General features: G+C 35.8%; 1 protein-coding gene across 1 annotated transcript in view; it reads right to left on the bottom strand.

Moving 5' to 3' along the window:
* LOC306848265 (formin-binding protein 1-like) overlaps window positions 1–27159 on the bottom strand; it is a 31129-nt gene extending 3970 nt beyond the window's left edge. The window contains exons 1-14 of the mRNA XM_079382721.1: window positions 27012–27159; window positions 25209–25324; window positions 23047–23103; window positions 20563–20710; window positions 18602–18664; window positions 18141–18245; window positions 14343–14471; window positions 14102–14248; window positions 4145–4324; window positions 3211–3393; window positions 2959–2973; window positions 2565–2674; window positions 1710–1842; window positions 1429–1556 (exon numbers count right to left, since the gene is read on the bottom strand). Of these exons, the coding sequence (XP_079238847.1) occupies window positions 1429–1556; window positions 1710–1842; window positions 2565–2674; window positions 2959–2973; window positions 3211–3393; window positions 4145–4324; window positions 14102–14248; window positions 14343–14471; window positions 18141–18245; window positions 18602–18664; window positions 20563–20710; window positions 23047–23103; window positions 25209–25324; window positions 27012–27086 (1589 nt within the window). The 5' untranslated portion in view covers window positions 27087–27159. The remainder of the gene's footprint in view (window positions 1–1428; window positions 1557–1709; window positions 1843–2564; window positions 2675–2958; window positions 2974–3210; window positions 3394–4144; window positions 4325–14101; window positions 14249–14342; window positions 14472–18140; window positions 18246–18601; window positions 18665–20562; window positions 20711–23046; window positions 23104–25208; window positions 25325–27011) is intronic.
* Between the last annotated feature and the right edge of the window lie 189 nt (window positions 27160–27348).

Here is a 27348-nt window from a genome sequence, read left to right as displayed (position 1 = left end):
TCTACAAAGTTACAAATCTCAAAGTCCAATCCAAAGGGAGATATTTCGTTTTAAAAAAAATCTTGTAACGAATGGCTCGTTTGGACTACAGCATTGTTTTCCGGGTGTTGTGACATCACAAAGAGGCTCATTAGAATATCATTAAAATAAATCCCGCCTACGGAAATTCAAATGGTTGGGGGGGGGGGGCAAGGTCGTGGTTAGAATGCTTGCTTGAGTGCATCAGACAAGCCGACGATGAAGAATAAGTGCTGCTCGTTGAATAAACATGAGCACTGCACGTTTCAAAATCAAAAACCGGTGCGGGTGTTTTTATATCACTGTATTTCTGAAGGAAACCGACTGTCTTCAGAAAATTTTGGATGTCATTTTCATTTAATCTTGCATGTAATGTCTGATAAAGCAGCATTTGTGAGCGGAGTGCTGCTTTGTGTACAGCGTTACTGGAGAAACCTCTATCTATCCCGCTCCAACAGTGCCTCCTGCTGGCAGAGAATGAATTTGCATATATGCCGCCACAAATAGAGTGTCTGTGGGGAAACACTGGACTATGGTATAAATAAATTCAAATCTATAACAGTTTCACTGCAATTAATGTTATAATGTTAGAATTAAAGAACAATAAACATAATACATATTACCGTTGCACTTATCTGTAAATGCAGTTATTTTTAAGCGGTTGTTGACATCCTATCTAAAACGCGATTTAGCCAAAAAAACAACAACAAAACAACAACAACAATAATGTTACCACTCTAATATGTCTTGCAATATCCGTGCGTGCAAAGATCTGAATCCGGCTCAAATTGATATGGAAATATTGACGCCAGATGAAACTTGTTGCTTTGGCAAGGGGTGGGGCAGTACTGAAACGCCGTCTAAGCTGTTAACCAATCACAACACATTTTGTTTTTTGGAAGGTGGGCCTTCATCAAACCCAGAACTAATCGAGCCGTTTGTGCCAGGCTGGGGCAAGTAGGGCTCACTGCAGTCCACAACATCCAGGGGGTATGGTTGGATACACATCTAGGGGGTGGAGATTGGTAGGTTTAGGGGTGGAGATGGGGTGGGTTTAGGGATCAGGGGGTGGAGATGGGTAGCTTTAGGTATAGGCAGGTGGGAGGAGTTGGATCTGGATCCAACCACGCTCCCTGGATCTTGTAGACTGCAGAGGCTTCTCGGCTGGGGAGAGAGGTATTGTAATAATTTAAATTATGTGAAAAAGAATGCGTTTTTCGACCCACCAAGCATGAGAGCATGTTCTAGTACACCCCCAAAACAAAATCAACACTTTGTAAAAGAGCATAATAGGACCCCTTTAACTTCTCATTACATGAGCCTTTTAAAGACATGTAACAGTGTCAGTCATATTTATATCATCCCATTCAGTGCATGTTTGGTAGCCCTGCTGTCTAGGGACTGAAGTACCTCTCTCGGTTTTGACCGTAGTTGTTTGTAAGAGGCGTGTTGCCCTGCGAGTCAAAATGACTGCTCTGTCTTCTCTGAGACTCGGATCCCTTTTCAAGTAACTTCCTCTCCACCTCCGTCAACCAGCCCTGAAAACACACAAACAACAGATCCTTCTGTTAATTTATAATCATTATTGATCAAATAGCATAATTTACTTTCATAAGTCTCTTGGATCTCAAAATCCATATTTTAAACCAACTTTTGAAGGTATCCAAGGACTGAATTTCTGAGGGCCTCACCTCAAATTTATGTGCCTCAAGCTGCAATTTTTCCAAGCCTTGTGTGATTTCTTCTAACCGTGGATCTATACTGTCTGGATCCCCCAAGTGAGGATTCTTAATGTAAACATCTTTCATTTTAGTCAGGGCGTCCCTGCAAATAATCACAAGAAGAAGAGTTAGTAAAAACAAGAAGCATGTGCATATGAACCACATATGACAATTTGTTGCGTCATGTCTGGTCATGTATATTACAATTATGTACACTATCATTCTAAAGTTTGGGGTTGGTAAGTTTTTTGTTAATGTTTTTTAATTAATTATCTAATGCTTGTCAAAGATTAATTTATTTGATCAGAAATACAATAAAAACTGTAATATTAAATAGTAATTTAAAATAACTGTTTTTAATGATCTCATATTTTACAATGTAATTTATTCCTGTGATGCAAAGCTGAATTTTCAGCATCATTACTCCAGTCTTCAGTGTCACATGATCCTTCAGAAATCATTCTAATATGCTGATTTGCTGCTCAATAAACATTTCTTATTATTATCAGTGTTGAAAACCGTTGTGCTGCTTAATATTATTGGTGAAACCATGATACTTTGTTTTATCAGGATTCTTTGAAGGGACAGTTCAAAAGAACAGCTTGTATTTGAAACAGAATGTTATAAATGTCTTTACTGTCACTTTCGATCAATTTAAGGCATCCTTGCTGAATAAAGGTATTAATTTCTTTCAAAAAATTATTACTGACCCCAAATTTTTGAGCTGTAGTATATGATATAAACAATTTGGTGCATGATGATGAGGTATTTGGAAGAAAGAGATGCTGATACTATTACCAGCATGGCAGCTACTGGATGATTTACCTCTGATCCATCTCTTTCTGGATGTCCTTGTTAATGTCATTGAGCTTGGCTTGTAGTTTCTTCCTCCTCTGCTCAGGGGGCAGATGACTGTAGTCTTCCTGGCCTGTTCCCTGCAGACAGACAGAGTTATGAGTGAAAAATAATAAATCAAAGACAAACAAAACTGCATTAAAACATTAAATAAACAAGATAAAACCTAGTCTCAGTTCTAGAAAACACATCCACTGACTGCCCAGCTCATATTAGATTAAAAAAATGCTAGCAAGCGTTGAAACTGGAAAAATTGGCAAAATAAAAATAAAATAAATTAAAAATAAAATAAAAATTCTTAAATATTTATTATGAAAATAGTTAGAGCTAAAGTTTAGGGGATTTTATAGCAAGTCAGACTTACCAGCTTTAGAGAAAGCTGTGAATGTTAAGACAAGAAAGACATGTTAGGGGAAATGGTTAATACATACAGTTACATAGCTGTTAAGACAGATATGTTTAAGATGGTGTTGATAAAAAGCATGAAAACGAGACATGTTACACATCCACACACCACTTCATAACCAAACTGAGCTGATGGTGCTTGAGCCTTTGGAGTCATCCAATCAGATCTACACGAAAGACACAGAGGTGACGTGGCGGCTCTTGAACTTACCCCACGTTTCAGGCTCCGCAGGCAGTGCATTTTGTGTTTGGTGCCCATGAAGTCGTTGAGGCGCTGGCTTAGGGGCTCCTTGGGCTGCTGTGGGGACTGGGGGCCGTTGGGGAGGCCGTCCGGGGACGGTGAGGTGGGGGGAGGGGGAGGGGGCTGACGGGGCGACGCTAACAAAGACATAAGCTACAGATGAAGGTGTGATGGAGCACATTGAGAAATGGAATGGAGGAAGACCGGAAGAGAGAAGATGAGAGGAGACAAAATTTCAAGGGCATAGAAAATGTTCAGAATGTCTTGCATTGCAACAAACTCATTGCAAACTTTATTAAAGGGAATGCATGTCAGTTTTTTGCTTTTATCTAATCTTAATATGTCCAAGTTTAAAGACTAGTGCCATCAAAACAATCACTAACATATAAAACAGATTATTAATCTTCAAAATCATCAGAATAACAATATTCCATTACAAGCTGCATGAAACTGCCATTGTAAACACTCCTAAATAGCAATAAAACTACTTGAATATAAAAAACATGATTTATATTTGGGCATTAAATATACATGACTGCATCGTAATGAGCTATAAATGAGCAACATAGTTCTCTGTTCTTTTATGTGCCTATTAAGCTTAAATAGAGTTGGACTATTAAAACAACTGCTTTCCTAATGCATAAACAGCTAATGATTTATATCATCAAAACTACAAGATTCCATAACAAGCTGCATGAAACTAGTTGCATAAATTAGCCAATGCAAACACTCTATAATAGCAATAAAACTACTTGAATATAAATAGCATGAATTATTTATTCAGCTTTTTTCTGACATAAAAGCATGCATGACTGCATCTCAGCTGACCATAAATGAGCAGTGTAGATTTGTGTTTTTATTTGCTTGTTTGTGACATAAGCAGGTGATCCGTCTGATCCCATACCTTATTTCTCTTGAGTAAAGGCCACAGTTTGCTCCTGCTCCGGCGTCTGCTCTCTCCGCGAGCGTTCAGGAAGCTCGATTCTGACACCGCCCTCTTCATCGACACGCTGTAGTCCTCAAACTCCACATCACCCGGCGGCTCAAAGCCCGACTTGTATGATTCTACAACTTGCTTACTGTCCTGAGATTAAAAACAGTAATAAAAAATGTCAGGCTTTGTCCTATAACAAAAATGAGAGAGTTTAGGATGAAACCTCAAACTAAATGAGTTTAAAATCACTCTATTTAGTGACACAAACTGTTGTATGTAAGATAGATGTGTCACTTAAAGGAACACTCCACTTTTTTTGAAAATAGGCTCATTTTACAACTCCCCTAGAGCTAAACAGTTGAGTTTTACCGTTTTTGAATCCATTCAGCCGATCTCGGGGTCTGGTGGAAGCACTTTTAGCTTAGCTTAGCATAGATAATTGAATCAGATTAGACCGTTAACATCTCGCTCAAAAAAAAACATAGAGTTTCGATAATTTTCCTATTTAAAACTTTAAATAAAGTAAAAAAAATAGGAAGCTTTAAATAGGAAAATTTTTGATGACCAAATGCTAATGGTCTAATCAGATTCAATGATCTATGCTAAGCTAAGCTAAAAGTACTACCGCCAGACCCGGAGATCGGATTCAAAAACGGTAAAACTCAACTGTTTAACTCTAGGGGAGTTGTAAAATGAGCCTATTTTCAAAAAAGTGGAGTGTTCCTTTAACACATTCTGCTTACTGTAACACCTTTTACAAGATAAATTAGCATATGCAATGAAATATTCCATATGGTTGAAATCAATATAACCAAGGCTGCCAACTCTCACGCATTCAGCGTGAGACTCACGCAATTGACCCGATTCTCACGCTCTCACGCCACACCCCCCTTTTCTCACGCAGACTCGTGCAGCAGTGAGAAAAAAAAATCGCGCCGCATGATCTCGCAAAGCAACGCGCAGAGAGACCAGACAGACAGTGTAGTGAGTTTTTTGTGACAATTGTGAGGGAAATACACAATTTATTCCCATAAACTGTGTAGTCAGCCGTTCTCCCTCCCATCTGCAACTGCAGTCACGCCATCTGCGCTTTGGAGAAGCGCGGTCACGCCATCTACGCCAAAAATTTAGTTGTGCGTCTATATGGCGTTGCGTGGTAGTGATTGCCGTGAAGCTTCCAAACCTTTGCAAATCTTTTTTTTTTTTTTTTTTAAGAGTGATCACGTATCAAACTGAAGCCCAGTCTGGATAACAATAAGCTGATTAAAAAACACATTATACGAGCACTTATTATTTAATGGACTTTTATTGTTTAATCGTATTCATAATGTATTACATTTTCAATAAAACATTTCAAATGTGTTTCTAAAATGTTTTTGTTTGGAAAAAATTCATTAAAAATTCACAATTGCACCAAAGTCATGACAAATGCTATTTATTACATCACTGTATCACATATTTTAAAAATTCATAAAAAAAATAAAATCAAATTGTTTTCTGCAAACTCCACCAGATTCTTGTTCTGCATCTCCCCAAATACCACTGCGGTGATTTTCATGTTGTATTACTGTATGTTTTTTTAATAATTGCATACCAAAGTCATGACAAATGCTATTTATTATCTCACTGAATCACATATTTAAAAAAATCACAAAAATATAAAATCAAATTGTTTTTTTGGCTGATTTTGGGATAACCATTGGGTTTGTATATTGACTGTGTATTTGACATTGGTATGTTTGGCTTAGTGAAGACTTTGGTTGTTCTCATCCTGCTTCTTCCTTGTATGCGGTTTCTCTGTCTTGACACACAACATGAACATGTCAGGAGAAAGAGACAAAAAATAGAGTCTGCAATTTATTCAAAACTGCATTTAAACTCAAACAGTTTGTCACACTGTCATGACTGTCATGTGGAAATATATATAAGAGCATATAGAAGTACCAGTACAAAAAAAAATGTGTGTGTGTGCGGCCAAAATTATTAGAACACTACAATTTTCACCAGCAAAAATGTATATCTTTTGCAGTGTGTCAGTAGGAAATAAGAGTTTACATTTTCAAACATTCAATTTTTTAATTAATTGCAACAATCCAGTGAGATTTTTGTTTGCACGCGGAATGGCATGTAGAAACAGAACAAAGTGAGACAGACTGAATACAGAAGAACTGTGGCAATGTCTCCAAGTTGCTTCAAGAAACCTACCTGTAAAGCTACAGTACTTAAAAGTTTTAGGCACTTCTTTAAAAATGCTGGTAAATGCTGTTAAAAATAATAATATATATGTGAAGAATTAATTTGCAAAAACAGATAACACCATTTTTAACAATTCTCAAAAATCATGTTTTTTCATTGTGCATTCAAATGAATCTCAATCAAACTGCAGTTGGGTTATTTTGACTAGGTTAAAAAATACCTTTAAAAAACAGCAAACTAACACAATGAAACACGATAACATGATAACATAAATAATTTTTAAAATATGTGATACAGTGAGATAATAAATAGCATTTGTCATGACTTTGGTATGCAATTATTAAACAATGATACAGTAAAACAACATGAAAATCACCGCAGTGGTATTTGGGGAGATGCAGAACAAGAATCTGGTGGAGTTTGCAGAAAACAATTTGATTTTATTTTGTTATGATTTTTTTAAATATGTGATACAGTGAGGTAATAAATAGCATTTGTCATGACTTTGGTGCAATTATGAATTTTTAATGAATTTTTTCCAAACAAAAACATTTTAGAAACACATTTGAAATGTTTTATTGAAAATGTAATACATTATGAATACGATTAAACAATAAAAGTCCATTAAATAATAAGTGCTCGTATAATGTGTTTTTCAATCAACTTATTGTTATCCAGACTGGGCTTCAGTTTGATACGTGATCCGACCCACTCTTTAAAAAAAAAAAAAATAATAATAAGATTTGCAAAGGTTTGGAAGCTTCACGGCAATCACTACCACGCAACGCCATATAGACGCGCAACTAAATTTTTGGCGTAGATGGCGTGACCGCGCTTCTCCAAAAGCGCAGATGACGTGACTGCAGTCATCTGCACCGTGTGAATTGTGAACGCAGGCAGGTCAGTGAGTTACAGGGCGCCCCGTGTCTCCGTCCAGTTTAGGCTAGTAGCTAATATGCTGTTATAGTTTATATAGAATTAAGTTAGCATTAGCAGAGTTGTTTGTTTTGCAGCACTGAGCAGTTATTTTACATAACTTTATCATAGAAAAACATTACAAATATCTGGATATGCCTAGTCTTACAATAGAGCACATGTTAATCTGTGAACATGTTAATCCTATTTCTGTAAAATGTTTGTGAAAATTAAATGTAATGTAAATCTCCCAATAAATTCTGTACAGATACCAAATACTTTGACAATCAATATATACCTAATACACTTCTGCTACTGCAATGATTTTGTGTTTGTATTTTTTCCACACCAAGCCACGCCCCTCTATAAGCCCCTCCCCCATAACCAAGCCCCGCCACCAAAATCTAACTCTAAGATGAACTCAAAAGTTGGCAGCCCTGATATAACTTTCCTCAGAACTTTCCTCAATGATGAAACACAGAAGTGAAAACACACATCCAATGCATTAACAAATCATTGAACTTCAAAGATTCTTTGAATGTTTTAGTCAAATTGACTTGAAAGTCAAACTGAATTGTTCAATTCTTTGCTGAATCTGAGTAGTCTGATTATCACTCATTTAGTGAACCGCAGGAAATTCTGAAATGAGCCCAGTCTTTGCATCCCAAATTTTTTTAAAAGCGCAGCGCAAAATGCCTACTCCTCCATGTTTCCGTCAAATAAAACAGTAGCCATGCCAACTTGCTACTGTAAACAAAAGCTCAAGCAATGCTTGCCCCGCTTCCAGGGTCTTCTGATTGGTCCACTGTTTTGGAACTGACATTGATAAGCGGCGCTGCGTGTAAAAGTTGCATTTTTTGTATAATATTAATATATATCCGCTTATCAATGTCAGTTGATTGAGAGAACTTGATTAAAAAAAAAAAACTAATTAATCGCATATTTTTCTGAAATTAATCGCAATTAACTCAATCTTCAAATGAATGTACAAACAACATAAAGACAATATATTTTTTAATATTTGTTTAATGGCATCTTTTTTATGACTGAAGGCCAGTCTCACTGATACCAGTACTGATTTCTCTATAAAATTGCCCCCCCAATATTTAACCATTGACTATAGCCATTCAACATTACAGTATAATTGAGAGCTATCAATTTTAATATTTATTAGACTTAAAAAAATAACCTAATTTAAGTTAACTTAAAACAATATTCACATAAATCCATTATAATAAATGTCATATTTACCTGTGCCCTTCAGCAGATATATACAGAAATTGAAGTTATTAAACACTAAATTCTAAATTAAATATAGATGAATTCTTAAAGCTATAAAAGTTCTTTTTTTTTTTTTTCTTTGTCCTTTGATTAATAGACATCACAGCAGCTGGTTATTAGGTTATTTTGGCTGTTATTTCTTTAAGAGCTGCCGCTGCTGAATGTGACGCAGATCTGACATGCATCATATTTTCTCTCAACTCTTTTTACCATTTCTGACCCACTTCAGGTCTCTATTAATGAGCAGACGAGTTGAATCGGGTGTGTTAGATGAGGGAGACAGTGCTGGGATGCTCCAGGACAGTTTTGAAAACCATTTCAGAGACATGTTTTTGAATGTGACTCATATAAAATATATTATATGCATGCACAGTTTTAAGGCAGCTTTAATTGCCTTTTTGGTAACTTCATGACTAACTGACCACAACATTGCATGCACGTAGTTTATTTCGCGCTTTGATATGCAAATATACAGGCTACAGCCTCTAATTTTGACACCACTAATATATATATATATATATATATATATATATATATATATATATATATATATATATATATTAGGGGTGGCACGGTTCGCGGAAAAAAACCGAACCGCACGGTTCTCCACACACGGTTCGGCACGCGTTAGGACCGCGGTTCAACTGAATTCTGACAACGTTGGTTTGTTATAAATAACACGTAAAACAAATAGGGTTCGGCTAATGTATGTTTCTGTTAATGGATGCGCATTCTGGCTTCCCAGTACATTATAACAACAGCGATGAGAAAAAAAAATTAATAAATAAGTGGACAAATCATTCACTCTTGTTCAATGCGAGTGCCGTATGCTGGAATATGAGCATTTATTCCGTCATCACCCGGGTGCTGATAGCGCACAGGTGAGACCTGAACAGCACACGTTGATATCGGTGTTTAGACTAAAGTCATGTAAGCTTTGCCAGCTCAAATATTTAAGAGCCAGAGGACGCGAGCTCGCGCGCGCAGTGAGAAGATTTGTGCGTGCGCTCATCAGAAGCGCACAAACCTGCAAATATGAAGCTCTCTCTGAAGTATTGTGTTTTAATGGATAAATTCACACAAAATTCTGTCAAAATGCCCGTCTTGGTAAGTATCCTATAGCAGACATAGCCGGCTGGGCGTACAGTATCAGTGCTTTCTCTTAAAGTGACAGTTAATATTAAATAAACAGCAACAACAAAGAAATCACTCACTGCTCTTGATTGAATCGCTTTTGTAACTTTAATAAAGAGCAATCTTTAATTTATACAGTCAAATATGCAATGCTGTTTTACCTTTGATTACTTTAATCGTACTTCAATTTCTGTACCTAAAAACCCCCCTGAAAATCACTGATTATTTTATTTGTATCTTTACTCTATTGTATTTTTATTTGTGCTGTTGCTTGTAGTTAAAGGTCTGCTTTTATTTGTGTACACTCACAATGAAAACAAAACAGATTTTATATATATAACATGTAATAATATTTAGCATTTTCACATCAAAATAAAAGAAACTGAGCAAAGTACATGTCTTTTTTTTCCCTGTTGTACCGAAATTGTATCGAACCGTGACCCCCGAACCGAGGTACGTACCGAACCATGACATCTGTGTACCGTGCCACCCCTAATATATATATATATATATATATATATATATATATATATATATATATATATATATATAATCTATATCTATTAGAAATGCACCAATGTATCGGCCAACAATCGGTATCGGCCGATAAAAGCAATTTACTTCACTGTTCAAATTCAGCCGATGATAAGGGCCGATTATATCCGGTCAATCAAAAGTCGGCGGAAAAACGTGTCAGACTAGAACTCATACTGAATTTAGGGCTGTCAAAATTAACGTGACAATAAGGCATTAACAGTAAAAAGAAAAGCTACATTATACTCTATTTGACCAGATGAATCACCCATAGTTCAAGCCAGCATTGCAAGATCTGAAGTTTTTCTCCACACCAAACATTTGTACCACGCCTCGCATCCAATAAACACAAAGAGTTCTGTGCTTTCTTACTTCTGATAAGAAACAAACTCTCAGCACAAGCAAACTCTCAAACAATGAATGCGCTTTTAAATGTGACGTGACAGATCACTATTGCACCTCAGTTCAAGTTAAAGTATCTTCCAGTTTAAGCAGTTGTTGGCTTTTAGTTCGAGTTTCCCCTCTTTCCCTCACTTTCCTTCACTTTTAAATAGCCTAGTTTGAAAAAGCACCATGCACATTTTACTTTCACTTTTAAATTTGCGGCAGTTCCATATCAAGCAGTTGTTTGTTTTTATTTTGTTTGAGTTTTCCCTCTTTCCCTCACTTTCCTTTGCTTAAATAGGTATGAAAGCATCGTGCGCATTTTACTTTCACTTTTAAAATTAGCAGCAATTCGGCATCAATTGCTTGAATTCAATTCAAGTAACAACAAAATACAATGTAGAACATAGAACTTTTATTAACAAAATGAATAAAAATACACCGTTTAAATAAAATAAAAATCAGCAAATACTGTGGAACCAAATAAATAAGAAACGAATGTTAAAAAAAAAAAACTTCCATTATCACGTAGATTAATGGCAGAAGTCAACAGGATTTTCAAAATCCAAAATATTTTTTAAAATAGGCACTTTTACATTTCGTTTTGAAACTCTTCCGCCATGGTCTTGTCTTTTTCACCTCACTCTTCTTGTCAGTCAGCTCAACTCACTCTCCTCAGGTGATAAATGAAATCTGATCTGTTGTTCGATCGGTGCGCTGCATTGAGCAGCCGCTTTCAGTTTTAATTGTAGTGTCCTCTAACTGAACTAAATTAATTTTATTACTATAAAAAATCTAAATGACGCGGTGCCGCCTGTCTATCACAGCAAGCCTAAAAAGTACAACAATAATAAAACGGTACGCTACAAACTAACTTATATAATGTAATTAACATAAACGAATAAGACGAGGCATGGCATAGGCTACACCAGAACGTTTAGCACTGAGGAATCAAATAAATAAAGAACATTTAAAGAGAGCCTACATAGCGTAACGTGAGATAAACAGGAAAGACAAAACCAACATGTTCACCTTCTCTGGTTTAAGAAGCAGTCTTTTATTTTACTTTCACTTGAAAACCAAATCCTCCATCCCGCCTCCATTGTTTCCTCAATATTCGCATCATTTTTTTCAGCTCGTGCTGACGCGGTAAGTATAAACCAGGCTCTGCTCCCAAAGAGCCTCTCTCACTCTCTTCACATGATCAGAAATTCAGTATCGGTGCATCTCTAATATATATATATATATATATATATATATATATATATATATATATATATATATACAGTGGGGATAGAAAGTTTGGGAACCCCTTGCAGAATCTGTGAAAATGTGGATAATTTTACCAAAATAAGAGAGATCATACAAAATGCATGTTATTTTTTATTTAGTACTGTCCTGAGTAAGATATTTTCCATAAAAGATGTTTACATATAGTCCACAAGACAAAAAAAATAGCTGAAATTATTAAAATAACCACATTCAAAAGTTTGGGAACCCTTGGTTCTTAATACTGTGTGTGGTTACCTGGATGATCTACGACTGTTTTTTTGTTTTGTGATGGTTGTTCATGAGTCCCTTGTTTGTTCTGAACAGTTCAACTGAGCACTGTTCTTCAGAAAAATCTGACTAGATTGAAAAAATCTGACTCACGGTTGACTTAGGCGGAAGTACCGAGTCAGTGTTTACAAATGTGCGGAAGGAGGAGCATATACACATATTCAAATGTCTTTGTGTCAGTTTATCGTTTAAAATGCCCATTTCGTGTGCGTATCCTGGGTGTTTTAATATTAAAAAGCCTACTGACACGGTACTTCCGCCTAAGTCAGCCGTGACCTTTTCCACGTCATTGCGTATTACGTGACGCCACGAACGCGCATCACAGAACAGAGCAAGGCGAGCATTTGTGCTTATAAAACTTAAACTTTTTAATTTATTTTTGAAATGACCAATCGTTTCGCTAGATAAGACCCTTATTCATCGTCTGGTATCATTTAAAGCCCTTTGAAGCTGCACTGAAACTGTCATTTGGACCTTGAACCGTTTGGGTCCCATTGAAGTTCATTATATGGAGAAATGTTTTCATCAAAAACCTTAATTTCTTTTCGACTGAAGAAAGAAAGACATGGACATCTTGGATGACATGGGGGTGAGTAAATTATCAGCAAAAGTTTTTTTAAAAGTGAACTAATCCTTTAAGTCTTTGTTGCTAAGCCACTTCAAATCTGCAGCAAAACCCAGCTTGTATGAGTCAATTAGTACTGCGGTGGAAATTAGACTCCCCATCTGCAATATTTGGACAGGATGGTGATGGCCACATGAGCGCTATATCAGGATTTAGCAGATGAGACGAACAACAAGCACATCAGCCCCGTTAGCTGCCAGCGATTCCCCCGCAGCTGTAAATTATTGATGGTAACCTGGACGACGTCGCTACATAACGATCACCACTCGTTAGGTTGTAAGTGGGCCAGCGATAATCACAGAAATCCAGTCAGCATTTTCAACTGGTATATTATTCATCTGCTGGCTTCATTGGAAAAAGTTAATTCACCCCACAGCCAAGAAAACTTTTACAAATCATAGTCCTATCTGTGACGCAGTGCATCAATAAGTCATTGCATTAAATTTTTATTTCCTCTTCCTTTTTTTAATTTTTCACTTTTTCAAAAATTTCTAAAATTATACTACCATTCAAAAGATATGGAGTTTTTTTATTTTTATTTAAAAAAATTATCACTTTTATTCAGCAAGAATGCATTAAAATTTTCATAAATGATCATAAAGACATTTATAATGTTACAAAAGATTTGTTTCAAATAAATGCGGTACGTTTGAACTTCCTATTCATCAAAGAATCCTGAATAAAATGTATCATGGTTTCCAGAAAAATATTAAGCAGCACAATTGATGATAAGAACCTTGCTTCTTGAAGAAATGCTTCTTGCTTCTTCATATTAGAATGATTTCTGAAGGATCATGTGACGCTTGGAGTAACGATACTAAAAATTCAACTTTGCATCACAGGAATAAATTACATTTTAAAATACATTAAAATAGAAAAGTTATTTTAAATTGTAGTAATATTTCAAAGTATTACTGTACTTCTGATCAAGCAAACGCAGTTTTGGTGAGTATAAAATAATTTTTATGGACAGGAATTAGTAGCACAGATATTACACTTCAGATTTAAATAGTAACTGACTGATTTAAAAACCTTTTTGACAGATTCATTAACTCAAAGAGTCATTGGTTCGTGAAGTCAGATGATCACTGATTGGGCATTGAGTTAAATAAAAAAACAATTCTTAACAAGAACCTCGATTCTCATCCACACTGATAAAAAAAAAAGAAGTATTTTATGGCTTTATAAAAGATTTTCGCTGAATAGGATTTTCCAGCAGTAGGCTGATCAACATATGGCTATGTAATTCGGAACCATGGTGCATTTTCAGCATAAAGGAGTCGCAGCACTTAACGTACCATTTTAGGCTCGATGGATTCAGCTGCCTTGGTCATGCCGTCCAGACACTTGCTGACGATGGGCAATACTTTACGCTCGACCTCAGTGTACACCCGCATGCTCTCCCTCACCCTGCCCACCCGCCTCTCCTCCATCTCCTGTATCCTCTGCAAGACAGAAAACACATTTTGACCACATTATGAACACATTTGTCATTTATCAACATTCAAATATTTTACTTTGGTCGAGAGAGACTCTCACCTGAAAGATATGTGGTATAAGCGTGTAGTAGTGCTCATGTTGGTCCTTGTTAAACTTCTGTAGGTAGGTCAGGTACTCGTTTTTACTGTCCTCTGCTACCTGATGCCTCATCTGAGCTTGCTGTTTCGCCTAGATAGACAAAAAGCACAAGAGACAGACAGCGAAAAAGACATCAAGATCCTTTCTACAAGGGTGACATCAGAACGTAAAGGGCAAGGACTGACAAATAAAACGATCATCTTTGACATGACACAAGTCAACAAACACTGAGAGTCAATTAGCAGATTACAGAAAGATATAAGCGTAGCCTGGTGTCAACTTCAGATCGATACAGTCAGTGATCTACACACTTAACCAAATGCTCTGTGCAAGAGTAAGAGAGGACAAACAACGCAAACATCACAAATCAAACACAGAAATATAATCAAATGATGTACTCAGGGAAAATAACACAACTGAAGACCGATGTTTATCAATCATTTATTCAGCAGATTTGTGAGTTAGAAAATTTAATTCAGATACGAGTATGAGAGATGTAAATAATTTACTTTACACAATAATTAGTAAGCGTCCACTCAAAAATACATGAAAACAGAAAATGTGCCTTATCCAATAACAAGGTCATCAGTTATTTAGCTGAACTGACATATGGTGGTGTTAGTACTTTTTTTTATATAAGCAGACGAAATTGTCGAATGATGCTTTAATCACAAAATGGTGATTAATGGTGATACTGTATCGTCTATGACTAACTTCTAGCTGGGGAAAGTCGTGGCCTAATGGTTAGAGAGTCGGACACGTAATCCAAAGGTTGCGGGTTCGAGTCTCGGGCCGGCAGGGATTGTAGGTGGGGGGAGTGAATGTCCAGCGCTCTCTCCACCCTCAATACCACGACTGAGGTGCCCTTGAGCAAGGCACCGAACCCCCAACTGCTCCCCGGGCGCCGCTGCATAAATGGCTGCCCACTGCTCCGGGTGTGTGTTCACGGTGTGTGTGTGTGTGTTCACTGCTGTGTGTGTGCACGTTGGATGGGTTAAATGCAGAGCACAAATTCCTTCACTTCACTTCACTAACTGCGAGGCAGCTATGTAAATATTTTCACTTATAAAAATGCATTTATAATGTAAAAAAAAAAACAATTCTAAACTAGCAGAATAATAACATCACCTTTTGATGTTGGTAAATTTATAAGTACTTGTAATTTAGTGTGTGTGTGTGCGTGTGTGTGTGCGCATATATATATATATATATATATATATATATATATATATATATATATATATATATATATATATATATATATATATATATATATATATATATATATAATTTGTTTTAAATCATTCAAAATGAGGAAACAAATTTGTACAACATGACCGCAATTTACTAAAATGAGGCCACGATAAATGTGCATTTATGTGTATTCATGTGCAGGCTCTGTAGAAATGGAAGGTAATGGAAGCTGAATGTATTGCATTGTGGGATCTCTCACTTATTGTGCTCTGATTGTATATGGCACACTTTGGGTAATGTAGGTTGGGTACTCCATTACATAAAAACAAATAGTATGAGTAGTATGGTAGTATGCTATTGATAAAGAAGACTTTGACAAGAGGAACATGGTAGTGTACCAACAGTGTGTGAGAAAACAAACACACATACACACACAAAAATGACAATGAATGTTCAAAGTTGTTCCAAAACAAAAGTCAAAATGATCCAAATGAATTGCACCAGACATCCATTCATCATGCATACTAACTAAACACATACAGCAGACAAAAAAGCATTTGGACACTTAAATAAACCACATAAATTTGTGAACATCATTGCAGTAAACACAAAAAGTTGCATATGCAAAATAGTTAAGAGCTTTTCTCAGAACTAATTTACTTTCTAAACCTTTTTTGCTCAATGTCTTTTAATCAGCTGGTGTTTTGGTGATTTTTAACAAATTTAAAGTGCTCCTCAAGTAATCACAGACATACAGTAGTTCATCACATTAATTATGAACATGCTCCAGTAAAAAGTGTCACAACACTTTTTTTATTAATTGTGAACAACATATTTATAGTTAAATACTTAAAACTTAATAAACCAAAATTTGTTGCTTGAAAAGTGTGCTTCTGCCACTTAATTTAATGCAATGAATTCATTGATTTTTAAGTGTCAAAATGATTTTTGGGGCCACTGTACATAAACAACTGCATGTACATGAACCAGACAGTGTGCACAGACTCTCAGACTCAGGACTTTTTGTGGTTGACAGTAAATCGTGCGGTAATTGCTATTGATTTTGTGAAATCAGTCTCCGCTGTAACCCTTACAACGTAGCCCATTTTCGCATTTTAACGTCTCCCATGACAAGTCTTATTCTGTACATTTGTACATGGTGAATACAGGAAAGATTCGCTGCAAGCATAGACGTGAACGTAACAAAAGCTAAAAACGAAAAACAACGAAAATTACGACAAACACTCTTTGCTGATATGGGTAATACACCGAACAAGTTAACAAACTCCCCACCGACAAAGACGACTCTTGGATCAAACCTACCTTGAGAGAACACCGCTTTAAGACATGTTAAAAAACAAAGACAGAGTCGATTAGTGTCACAGACACACTAGTAACAGAAGTTACTTAAGAAGACATCTACACATGGGCAAAACCAAATCTGTTCATTTGGCCTTAGGTTCAAAACAAATGGCTGCTGCCATATTAGTTGTCTTTGTTTCATATTAGTTGTCATATTAGCTACCTTTGTTTTTGCGGCGTGTGAGCTTATTACTTTCATTGATGAACGTTTAAATTTTAATTTCCTAATTTATATGATTCAGAAATTGCATTTTTGAATGATTTATAATTATAGAACTTTTAGATGGCTTAATAAATTGTAAGTGATAATTACATATTTATTATTATATTATAGAACTTTATAATGTTCATATTTTAAAGAATATTTTATTTTATAATAAATATCTAGATATTTTCTCTGAACTAATGATTTGTTTTCATAAAAATCACTTAATCATTTTGTATCGAATGAAACAGACAGTTTGAACTGATCCAAAGAAATGAAACCAACTTCCCAAATCTAGCAGTTTTTTTTTTTATGCTGTAAAATGAACTTCAAAAACACAATCAAAACATCTTTGTCTTTACACTCTAATACTAGCAAGTAGCAAATCAGGGAGAGCTGTCGACACTAAAATTAAAAATGATAAAACAATAAAATTCATAAAGTACATTAATCTCAATATTCTTAATGTTGCATATTTTATTAATTAAATTCAGCCCTGATGTTCATACTAAAGCTCCAGTTTAGAATTTTGATTACATATTTCAATAGAAAAGATGGTACACTGTTTGCATTTTAAAAACCTGGAATTGAACTGGAAATAAAAAATATATGATACAGTATATCATCTGTTTTATACATCTGCCTAATCACCAAAAAATTAAAAAATCAACAAAGTATTAGCAGGTACCAATATAATCACAGATTTTTTTTTTGTGCTTTCTGACTTCCCTTCTTTTTTTTTAAAAAGGTAATTTTCTGCAATACTGGGAAGGTACTGTAAGGTAGGAGCAGGTGAGGTATAAGTTATGAGGAGGGCAGATTCACTCTAACTTTCAGAAAGTTGAACTCGACATCTGTTATATCAGCATCCGTCACCACCGCCCCATTTCAAAAAAGGATCATCCACACAGACTCACAGAAAAGGATGAAAGCAGTCATGGAGAATGAAGGGTTTGTGATAGGATCTGTCTCTTCTCACGCACACATGTGATCCATACCTTTTCCACATCTGCTTTAGTCACGTTAATGTCAGCATCCATCTTGTCAAAGTAATGTTGAGCGCGATCCGCTTCCTTACAGTCTCGCTCAAATCTTCTCTTACTCTGAAAGAGACAAAAAAAAACCTTACATTAAAATGAGAAATTAACATTTTAGATTTTATACCACTACTTATTGCTGAAAAAAATGAATGCCACTGTCATGTATCTTGTAGCAGTGCTACTTTTAGTTTGCTATTCTATATTTATCATTAGTTTTATATTTTTTTTATGTATTAAAACCTATAGCAGTAGTTTATTGTTTATTTTGAAAGAGATTTGTCTTTTACAGGCACCTGTGGCTCATTTCACACAAGGCTGCCCAGTTCTAGTGCATATCTTAGACAGGTGATGAAAGAGAGGCCAGTATCAGGAAACATTTGAATATTCACACTATGTTCTGTTCAGTTAAACTGACTCACCGATTCCAGCTGCTTCCAGGAATTCTCAATGTGTTGTTGCGCCCTGCGGCCATCATGGAAATGCTTGAGGAAAGAAAAGACAAGAAATAGATCTAAAATTTAGAACACTACTGTTCAAAAGTTTGGGATTTCTCTTAAATCTCTTTTGCTCACCAAGTGTGCATTTATTTGATGAAAATATAGAGATATTGTAAAATATTGTTATATACATTTTAAATTTTTAATATATTTTAAAATGTAATTTATTCCCGTAATGGCAAAGCTGAATTTTCTTCAGTGTCACATGATCCTTTAGAAATAATTCTAATATACTGATTTGCTGTTCAAATCGCATTTCTTACTATTATTTATGTTGAAAACGACAAATATTTTTGTGGAACTATACATTTTAGGATTCTTTGATAAACAGAAAGTTTATAAGAACAGCATTTTTTGCGTACTTACATTTTACATTTCTCTGAAGAAGATGCAAAGAAAATGTGCGCAACTCAAAACCAACACATAAAACAAAGTTGCAATGCAGTCTGTACCTCCGAGAGTTAATAAAAACAGTACAGAACATAACAATGGATACATTAGGTTAATATTTGTTAGAAAACGAATAGTTACTGCACATTTGACAGCAATTACATTAACAGCTCATCCAAAAATGAACATTTGATCATAAGTTACTCATTCCAGTGTTGTTCTTAACCCCATTATTTTCTTTTTTTTCATGAAACCTAAAAGGAACTAAAGCAGTTATTTTCCATCCAAACTGGACAGTGAGCAAACAAGCGTCATAAAAGTAGTCCAGACTTGTTCATTATATTCCAAAATGTTCATATTTTTAGGTGAACTGCTTTTTATTCTTTTAAAGCACAAGTGGATTAATTACAGTAACTATATTTCTTGGTGGTAAGAGTTTAATCTGGTTATTATTAATATTTATGCTTTTAAATATTTGGCTGTTTATACTGTAAACAAACCACGAGAGACTGTATTTTTAACAAATAAGGCACTCCATTTCAGATCAAGAAATTCTATTTCAGTTCTTGCAGAGTCATGACAACTATCACAGTTTGACTTATTATTGTGTTACTGACATGTCCTTTTAAAATATTACGCTGAAAAGTCATTTAATTGGAATCTAAGCTGATTAAATGAAATGTGAGACAATCAAGCCAGACAGCAGCTGCTAGAAAGATTATATTCCAGAGCTGTTCCTGAATCCAAATCCCTCGTCATTCCATAAAGAATTCAATTACGGAAGCAAAGACGTACTCATGTACAATAAATGTTAATTAACTGCAGAGTTCCTCACTGGAACACAAATCATTTATTTAGGGGCTCTCATTAGCGTACACGTCACTGACAAACCAGCACAGGCGATCGCTTGTGTGTGCCCACTCACGGCATACCACGACTGTTTATGAAAAATACCTAAAGACCACTTTCTCTCGGCGTGACATTTGAACACAAAAGACAGACAAAATGCATCAACGGAGGTCGGAGGCGAACGAAGCCTTCCTCAGCTTGAGTGTGGTGGAGTTTTACTCCGCTGTCATATTACTTCCAGCCACCAGCCTCAGACAGAGGCCTCATGAACCCGCACGAGAACCTTTAGACAAGAGAGGCTGAGAGCGGGGGGAGGGCGACCTTCTCAAACTCCACTGACCTGAATACATGACCCACATTGGTTCTGGCTTCATTCCACAGAGCTGGGAGAAATCATCAACAAAATAATACCATATTCCTATGCGATTAACCCTGGATTTGTCAGAGGTGAGCGCTGTGCTGGAGAGCAGAGAAGGAATTATTTTTGTGGTTTCACTCATGTCTTTAACGGGCTGATTTATGTTATTGAGGGATTTGATACTTTTTTCGGAAGGTAATCTCTTTAAATGATCTCTAGAAAGCTGAGAGCAGGAGTTTTTGGTTATCGTCATGATAATGAAAGTGTGGAAAAGACACGTTCGTACCGATTTCCGTTCAGCCTTCAGTTCTTGAGTGTAGCGGCTCAACTCTGCCATTATCTGAGTGGACAGGTTTTCGGCGATGACCTCGTGTTGACCCGCGTAGTCGTTCAGCTCATTTAAAGTCATTAGAAACGCTCTACATGTGGTGTACCTGATGGCAAATGTGAAAACGTTAATACATCACAAAAAAAGCAAGATGAGACATTATAGATGTGGCAAAAATTAGTTTCTCTTGCTTAATTAGAAAAATAAAATAAATTCAAAAGCAAAATCAACACAATAGTGGTAAATTTTTTCAAAGGCTGATACTGGTGTTGATATCAATACTGACCGATAAAATGACAAAATACATAAATATGAACATTTTTGGACCCTTAAAGGAACACTCCGCTTTTTAAAAAAAATAGTCTCATTTTACAACTCCCCTAGAGTTAAACAGGTGAGTTTTACCGTTTTTGAATCCATTCAGCCGATCTGGCGGTAGCACTTTTAGCTTAGCTTAGCAGAGATCATTGAATCTGATTAGACCATTAGCATCTTGCCGAAAAATTACCAAAGAGTTTAGATAATTTTCCTATTTAAAGCTCGACTCTTCTGTAGTTACATTGTGTACTAAGACCGACGGAAAATGAAATGTTGCGGTTTTCTAGGCTGATATGTCTAGGAACTATACTCTCATTCCGGCGTAATAATCAAGGAACTTTGCTGCCGTACCATGGGTGCAGTGATATTACGCAGCACCTGAAAGTAACTAGCTACGATATAGCTGGGGACTACTTTCTGGCTACCGCCAGACCCGGAGATCAGCTGAATGGATTCAAAAACGGTAAAACTCAACTGTTTAACTCTAGGGGAGTTGTAAAATGAGCCTGTTTACAAAAAAAGTGGAGTGTTCCTTTAACATTTATATTAAAAATTTCTGAATGTCACTTTTACCCAACTAGTGTCAACTCGTAACATCATCAATTTCTTTTTGGGAAAGATTTATCTCGAAAAGTGTGTTATTTTTAAGTTTGATATTTTGCATTCAAGCAAGTGTCCAAATAGCTTTAGGGCAACTGAATAATGAAATTTTATGACAGCAAAACATTTTTCACACAATAGATCCTTAAAATTAAATGTTAATTAAATCAAACAACTTTGATTATATCTAAACAAAAACTAATTTGTGTATATACTAGTGCTGTCAAACGATTAATCGCATTTAAAATAAAACATTTTGCTTACATAATATATGTGTGTGCGATGTGCCGCTGCGTTAGATGATGTCATATACGTTTCAAGTTGGCACGAGAAAGCAAAACCACGACGGAGGCAGAAGATCAAACCTCTTCCAGAATTCTTTCTGCACCTTCACATTATGAATCCCAAGTGTGGAAACGCTTTGGATTTTACACACTGCCGGGAAAACATGACTAAACATGACTAAAACGGTATGCAAAGTAACAGCACTTTATTTGATTTCAGAAAGTATTTTTTCTACTCATTTTGTTGAAGATTTGACTATTATATTCATGTGCAAGTTCAGGGTTTTGGTCCTTGAAAGTTTCATGATTCAAGTACTTTAAATATACACGGTGTATGTGTATGCTCCTGAAATAAAAGTTCAGAAAGATGTGATGCTTTGTTTTTGTTAATGACTCATCATATAGAGTCTCTTTTAAGGGTATAATCAAGTATTTTCTATTTAGTATGCAAACAAAAATCACAATAAATTGTAATATCGAATCACAATAGTTATACAATCACAATACTCAATTATCGCAATATATATTGAATTGGCACACAAGTATCAGGATAGTATTGAATCGGCAGATTAGCGTATCGTCCCAGCCCTAGTAAATACATGTAAATATTTTTAAAATATATACTGTTTGTGTGTGTATTTATACATATATAATAAACAGTACACACACATATATTATGTTAACCCAAACTTGTATTTTGGATGCGATTAATCGCGATTAATCGTTTGATAGCACTAGTATACACTACCGGTCAAAAGTTTGGGTTAGATTGGGTTGGAAATTAATATTTTTCTTCAGCAAATGTGAATAAAATTAATATCAACCACATTGATAATAATGAGAAAAGTTTCTCGAGCAGCAAATCAACATATTAGAATGATTTCTGAAGGATCATGTGACGCTGAAGACTGGAGTAATGCTGCTGAAAATTCAGCTTTGCATCACAGGAATAAATTAGTTGGGGTTAGTTTTGTTTTTGTTAAAATATACATAAAAATGCATTTTTAATTGTAATGATATTTCACTATATTCCTGTTTTACTGCATTTTTGATCAAATAAATGAAACCTTGTTGAGCATAAGAGACTTCTTTTAAAAATATCGAAATCCTACGGACCCCAAACTTTTGAACAGCATGACATGTTTTGTGTAGTAAATTTGAAACATCATTAGTAAAAGGCTACATTAATATATCAAAATACACGTGTATGATTTATATATGCCGAACTGTTCTCACTCACTTGAATTCCTCGTCCTCTTTAGAGTTCTTCTTGAGCTGATACTTCTTGGACAGATTCCTATAATAAGAAAGATAAGACACTTGTTAAAATGTTCAATCGCTTTATTCTATAAAGCAACTATAAAAAAGTAATATGTAAATTATGTTTGTTTGAACCAGCCCAACATTGGCTGAACCAATGGTGTGAGTTTTATCTGTTTGTTCAACCAATAGCAGATCGAGAGAGTATTTCGTCTTTGGTAAGTAGTGGTGCATAAATTACTTAATAGCATTTAAATATGGATTAAAAAAAAATTGTTTAAAGACAATTACTCTAACATAAAAAACAGCAATTTAGCAAACATTTCTTCCACCAAAAAAGCAAAGCAAACAAGACATTTCACTGATGGTGTCTTTGTTTCTCAATAATCTGAATGAGTGAAATTGTGCATGTCAGTGAGATCTAATGGTGCTTGTGGTGCAACGCGAGACTGCAGTGCAAACAAAAGCTAATATTGTCACCATAAGAATAATCGTATCATCCCACTGAACAAGGCACCTGATTCAGGAGGCTGACCTTTGTCAATCAGAATGGAAAACGACAAATGACACAGTGAAAACCATTCCTTTATACATGAATATCATGTGATTAATTTCAAGAGGGCCTATAAATGGCTTAAAATCAATTACGATTGTGAGAGAGCGCATGCTGATGGTGCCGCCCCCTCTGCTTTTTCCTGCAGCTCTCCTTCACTCTATCTCTCCCTCTCTCTGCACACACCCAACGGTACCTCCCAGGAGTCTGACGTGTTGCTAGGCAGATCACCATCTTGCAGTTTCTTGACAAGACCACACCGATGCAATTGCTTTATTGTCTGCTAGTTTCCCTACGATTGGCCTAAATGGGCCGCCCTATGCGTCAATACGCAACGGCAAATAGGAAAAAGGTTGATAAAGCCCTAAATAAATCCTCATTAGAATAACCCAACCCAGCGGCTTTTAAAGGACTATTATTCTTCGGTCAGACAGATCCATGTCGATGCCGTTTATCTGCTAACATGTGCTTAGCGCTTAATAAATCTTTCACCCATGGCTGAACAACAAACAAAAAAGCCTCTGGGAGATGTTGTGAATTAAAGGCTCCTTTTTGAGAGCAAAATACAGTCTGACACAGTTCTTAAAAATAACAACAACGCACGGATTGAGCGAACGGCTACGAAAAGAGGATTTTCTCTTATGTGATCAGAAAATACAAACAGAAAGGGCCTGTTTGTTGCACGCTGTGAGCTCCAGCTGTGGGGTTTGTTATAAACGCTGAGGTTTCTATATGTATGTCTTTGAGCGGGAAGTGCAGATGATGCTGGTAAGTCATCCTGTGTCCTCAGGGTCAACATCTCCAGTGGAAACTGCTGCTTAATAAACTTCCAAAATGCAGCCAGCAAGAAATATCACAGAATCAGTGGTAGATAATAGAATGTGGGTCAGAGCCGTGGAAACTCAGTATCCATGGTAATACACGTCGGACATGTGACCAGTTTTATGTTTGTTCTCACTGACATAATACCTTGTCCTCATAAAATACCATCTTTTTGAATATTTGTATGCTTCAGTTGTCATTTATGTTGCATTCAGACTGAAAAGTAAACTGATGCATTACTGACAGTTCAGATACACAAATCTGTGAGGATCAAAAATAGTATTTAATTCACTGGATTATCCAAACATAGCAATTGCCACATGCTTCATTTATTTTTGATTGAATTTCCACTAAAATAAAATAATTATATTATAATATATACAATTACTGAAGGTTACACCTCTACAAAATTCTATTATTTATTAATATTTTATTACATTCAGAAACTATTATTAATAATATTATATTAAAACAAAAAACTGGATAATAACACTATTGTTTTCTGAAGTTGTTTCATAATTGATGAACTTTGCAACATTGACAGTTAATGAACTGAAGTGAATCAACACTGAATCTAATTTGAGGTAAATAATGACACTTCTGTAGAGCTGCTTTACAGCTAAAATTGAAGCTGCTTTAAAACAATCTGTATTGCATAACGCACTAGATGACTTCAACTGACAAAATATGAGCATCTAATTTATGATAACATTACCTTATCATTATAAGAACTACAAATATGAGCCACAAATCTGTCTTTATCTTACCTGATCTGTTTAGCATAGCTCAGTTCAATTTCAGACCGTTCCTTCACAAACTTGGTGTAGCGTTCCAAAAACTCAATGCCCCACTGAGTGTGTTTCTCTAAATTATCAAACTGATCCTGCAAAAGACAGAAAAACATCAGACCGAAAGTTAACATATGAACGACTAACCATTCAGAGCATCTCCCGTTCATATAACATTGACAAAATATGAAATTGCAATGAAGGTAAAGTGCCAACTGAACACTTTAGGAGATAAAAATGATAGATTTTGCTTTGATGGATTTGATATAGCTGTGAAAGCGGGCCCAAAGGAGAGATATCAAAATACCCTCAGAATGAAAGTCATCCCATATAATTTCATGAGTTTGCAGTATTCTCTGACATTGGCAACGTGTCAGATCCATTATTCAGCACTGCTGGCCCTCCAGCCGTAACATGCCTAATGCTTATCGCTGTATACACAGTTCAAACTTCATCCATCACAGAGCATTTCACTTGTTTTGAAACCTATTAACCTCTAGGTTACTGTTACAAAACATATTGGATCTGAATCTCCTGTGGTATCCATAATATAGCTTTTAGAGCATTTGACCAAAAATAGTCAATTTGAATAATGATCAGTCTATTACTTATTATTATCCACAGCAACATTTTCAATGTCTGTAACTTTGTGTTTAATGCACAAAACCTTAATACAGTTAAGATGTCAAATTAAAGTATTTAAAAAATCTACTTTTCCTTAAACTTAAATTAAATCAACTACAAGGAGCATTGTTGTCATAACCTACCAATGTATGAATGCTGTAATTTAGTGTGGTTGTTCAAATAACTTTCCCACACCAACCCTGATATATATTAAATATGACGATGGAAGGCTTTTAATTTAATTAAATGAAAACTTGCTGATTCAGATGATACAAGTTCTGTCACTTAACATCCATTAACATGACCACAAATCAAATTATAAACTTGGTTTTAGTCCTATAAATCCTTTTAAAATATTACCCTCGCAAAGGGTTACAAGCTTCTACTGTCACCTGAAGAGGGTGGTGGCTGATGATTTCACCCCATAACTTATTTCTAATTGGTTAAACTGATGATGTTACAATTTACCCCATATTACCACATTCCCTGTCTCTTCTACACAAATTACAACAAATTCAGATCAAGTGGAAGCTTGCAAGGTCTAATTTTTTTGGTTAACAGCCCAGATATTTAACCACAGGCTACACAACCTTGAATATTTTATCCTACATTATGGTGTTGTTACTAGGTTAAGGTTGCATGATGTTACAGCCAACAATGAACAGTCTTGAAAATATGAAATATTTAAGATCATAATAGTAGCTGTGGTGCAACAATATTACACTATTACTTTATTACATACACATTGCAACATCAAAGCTAAAACAGGACATGCATGGGAATAACCTGTGCACCTGCTCCAGCCTCATTGCATGTGGTTAGGGACAGCATTAGCCCAGGATTATTGCCATCCAGGGTATTTAGTCAATGCTGATGGCTAATAATTGCCTTAAATGAGCTTTAGAGAGCGTGCATTTGCTTGCTTTAAAATATCTGTACATGCATGCAAAAGATTCGGTGCTAAATGAAAGATTCCTGTAACAGTAGCTGGAATTTAAGATCTGCATCACTGTAAAATGGATGGGTGGTGCGGTGGGCTATTTATCTGTCACTAATGTCCATATGCATGTTACTAATGGAGATCATCAACATTCTGTGCACTATATTGCTTAATATCTTGCAGATGCATTCGCCTCAGTGTCTCGCGGCTGTACTCACCCACAGCTCCGTCCCCCAACTGCAGCTCATGGTTTCAAGGCAGTTCCTCCGCGATAATCCTCTGTTTGAATGCATGCGTGATTCTCGCCCAGAACCGGCTTTCAGATAAGAAAAATAATACTAACTGGTGTAATACCAGCATATATCGTAAAGGATTTGTGCCTCGATCGGCGAGACCGTTCGTTTTCACCTCCGCATTCTGTAAATTGCCGATGAAACTGGAAATGAAGATAATGCCTATGTACTCGTGCATTCACGCGCCTCAGACAGAGCTAGACGGCCACGCGCAGAGCCAAATCCACCTCACACAACACCAGTTACTCACAGATAAACTGCT

Source organism: Barbus barbus (genome assembly GCF_936440315.1).
Source record: "Barbus barbus genome assembly, chromosome: 28".
Lineage (NCBI taxonomy): Eukaryota > Metazoa > Chordata > Actinopteri > Cypriniformes > Cyprinidae > Barbus > Barbus barbus.
This window is presented reverse-complemented; position numbering and strand designations above follow the sequence as displayed.